Source organism: Phaethon lepturus, unplaced genomic scaffold (assembly GCF_000687285.1).
Source record: "Phaethon lepturus isolate BGI_N335 unplaced genomic scaffold, ASM68728v1 scaffold35692, whole genome shotgun sequence".
Classification (NCBI taxonomy): domain Eukaryota; kingdom Metazoa; phylum Chordata; class Aves; order Phaethontiformes; family Phaethontidae; genus Phaethon; species Phaethon lepturus.
This window is the reverse complement of record NW_010524723.1, coordinates 9,772-12,613: the sequence shown is the minus strand read 5'-3', so window position 1 is coordinate 12,613 and position 2,842 is coordinate 9,772. Positions and strand designations below refer to the sequence as shown.

The 2,842-nt window shown below is 37.9% G+C and overlaps 1 protein-coding gene across 1 annotated transcript in view; it reads left to right on the top strand.

The window, feature by feature from the left end:
* The window catches only part of TCERG1 (transcription elongation regulator 1), a gene marked incomplete at its 5' end in the record, with an annotated part of 20,210 nt that overhangs the window by 10,166 nt on the left and 7,202 nt on the right, over positions 1 to 2,842 (top strand). Inside the window, one exon of the mRNA XM_010282541.1 lies at positions 62 to 212. Within this exon, the coding sequence (XP_010280843.1) occupies positions 62 to 212 (151 nt within the window). The remainder of the gene's footprint in view (positions 1 to 61; positions 213 to 2,842) is intronic.

Sequence of the window (2,842 nt, the reverse complement as noted above, 5' to 3'; positions counted from 1 at the left end):
TGAACCTGCTTCCCAGCAAAGACAGCTCTGCCAAATGAGTTCGCTTGCCATTTTGTTGCAGAACTACTTTTAGTGAATTTGCAGCCAAGCATGCTAAAGACTCGAGATTCAAGGCAATTGAAAAGATGAAAGATCGAGAGGCCTTGTTTAATGAGTTTATCACAGCGGCAAGAAAGAAGGAAAAAGAAGACTCGAAGACCAGAGGTGAGAAGGTAAGATGACTTTTTTTAGTTCCAGCAGTATGAATGATGTGAGTCTGAGTGAGATGGGACAAAGCCAGTGCTTGGTTTCCAGCGTGCCTTCTCTGAGACACGGTCCTTCTCTTTTGTAGAGGTTTTACAATGTAAACACTTCACAGATGTCCCCTTGGTCTTTCTGAAGTATTTTAAGTTTGCAGGTATACTGACTTTTAGAGTATATATAGAATTGGACTTACATTTATTTGAGAAGCCGAATTTACTTAAATAATCGCACTTTTTTTTTTTTTTTAATTTACCTAAGCAAGTAACATTATATTCTTAACTGGAATAATGCCTGATTTTTTTTTTTTTGATTTTTTTTTTAAATTATATTATTCTGAAGCATTAAAAGGAAAAGGATTCTTGTCCTGTTTGGCTGGAAACCCCAGAACTGGCCATTACCTTGCTGTTCTCTCAGTGGAGACAGTAAGAACTTGAAATTTTCTGTAGGATACGCCGTTTAAATTTCAAACAGCCTCCATATCTTCTCTTTCCATCTAAAAGCTAGCACGTTAGTGACTTTTTAATCTTTCAGTAAATATATCTTATGTATAAACTGCTGCTTATTAGAATGAAAGGTCAGCTATTAAAGATTAATGAATTCCAAATGTCACTTGACCATGTTGTCAATAGCAGGGAGCAGGCTTTCACCACTGGGAAAGGAGGCTACCATGGAGTTCACATCAAATATTATCATCAAAATATGCAGCCATTTACTTACATGTCCCTGTGTGTTGTGCGAGTGGAGAAAATAACATCTAAAACCTAATCGTTTTTGACATTTTAAAGTCTGCAATATTTATTTTATAGTATAAAGTTATTGCAAATTTCACCTAAGAATGCTTATAGAAGAGAAAAATGCTGAATAGCAAGTTAGATTTGGGGACAATTTCATTATTGGATAAGTTTTGCATATTTTTTTTAATCTAGGTACTTTGGTCTAATTTGATTTTGTATTCATTTTTTTCAAATGTTGACTTATTGCTGATATTTTCAATAAATGATTGTGGTTTCAGAGGAGAACTGATGCAGTTCAAAACTAGACTTTTACACACTGCATTTTGATTATGAATATGGAATTTTTAAGCATTCTTGCAGCTTAATAGTGCAATTGAAGACTTTAAAAAAAAAGTAAATATTTGTTGTTGCATGATTGTTCTAAAGTTGAAAAGTTAAAAGAAGAGAGATTGTGTTTGTTTGCTTTTGAAATAATGTTTTTTCTCCAAAAGCCTTTTGTAACCATTTTATGTATTCTGTTTTATAACAAGTGGATAGACTTTACAGTTATGTGCTGTGCGGCCTGTCAATCAGTTCAGTCTGACAGCTGTCAATCACTGACACGCAAATATTATGGGATTCCCTAGTGAGGAAAGAATTGGTATCTCTGTGTGGTGACTTTAGCCTCCCGCAGTTCCGGTACTTTACATTTTTTTAGTTTTTTTCCTTGTGAAGTGATGAGAGTTGTACCTGCAATGTGTTAACTGCCAAAACAAAAAAGACTTCTAAATACACCTGAAATATTTTCAGTCTTATTTTCCTTTGATTTTGAAAGTGTTTAAAACATAAAAGAAAATTTAAGGCATTTAACCTGAAGCTTTCTCAGTCTGTTTTAAAAGTCCAAAATCTTTATTTAAGGAGGATCAACTTTACAGAAATCTTTAACGTAAGGGTTTTAAATTATATAATGTTTTGATTTTGCTTCATTGAGTTACGGCTTACTGGATGGTGATGGAGCAGCCAGCTTTTCAGATGGTTGTGTTTATTCATGTGGCTAATTTCAGTAATTTGAGTAAACACAATGCTGCTATTTCCCAGATGGCCGAGATGAGGAAGTACACTGTGGGTTTGAGGATATTGGGAAAGGGGCTATGAGCTGGTAACAGTGACCAAGCGGCTCAGGTACTGTCCCGGGACACAGCATTGTTCCATGTCCTTGAGATGAGCCGTGCCAGCAAATGAGCCTGACGTCCCACTTTACCTAGACTTACTGGAATGTTCAGCTGCACACGTCCTGCAGCCCACAGTGCCGATGGCTGTCTCACCTGTCATCTGTCCTGTACGAAGATCTCCTAACGGTTTTCTAAAATAGTCTAGGCAATCTAGTTACTGTGTATGCATATACTAAACTTGCAACATCAGAGAGCTATAATTGTAAAAGATTATTTCTTGGTGAGATGTTTTTGGCTCAATTTTTTGAGAAGTTTTTGCCTTGTTTTGAAATTGAAAACCAAATTGCAATACCTGCGCTACATATGTTGCGGATGACTGAAGTTAAACCCATGCTTTAAAAGCATTGAAGGTCTGGAAATGTCATTCGTTTTTCTCGGGAAGGAGTTGGCAGTACCCTCCTGGTTTTCGGCTGAGTCGGTGGCTGGTGAAGCAGCAGATGGCCCAGCTGGCATCTGTACAGTAGTGCTCGAGCTCTGTACTGAGCAAGCGCACGGCTCCTCAGGGAGCGAAGCGGGTGCTGCTGGTGGCTCCTGCAGAAGCATCTTCCTCCAGATTGAGGTGGTGTTCTTAGGTCTGGTTTTGTATTGCCGCTGGTGCCACGGTGCTTCCAGCAGTGTTGCAGGTATGCAGTTTTTATCCTGTGGAATGTGTGT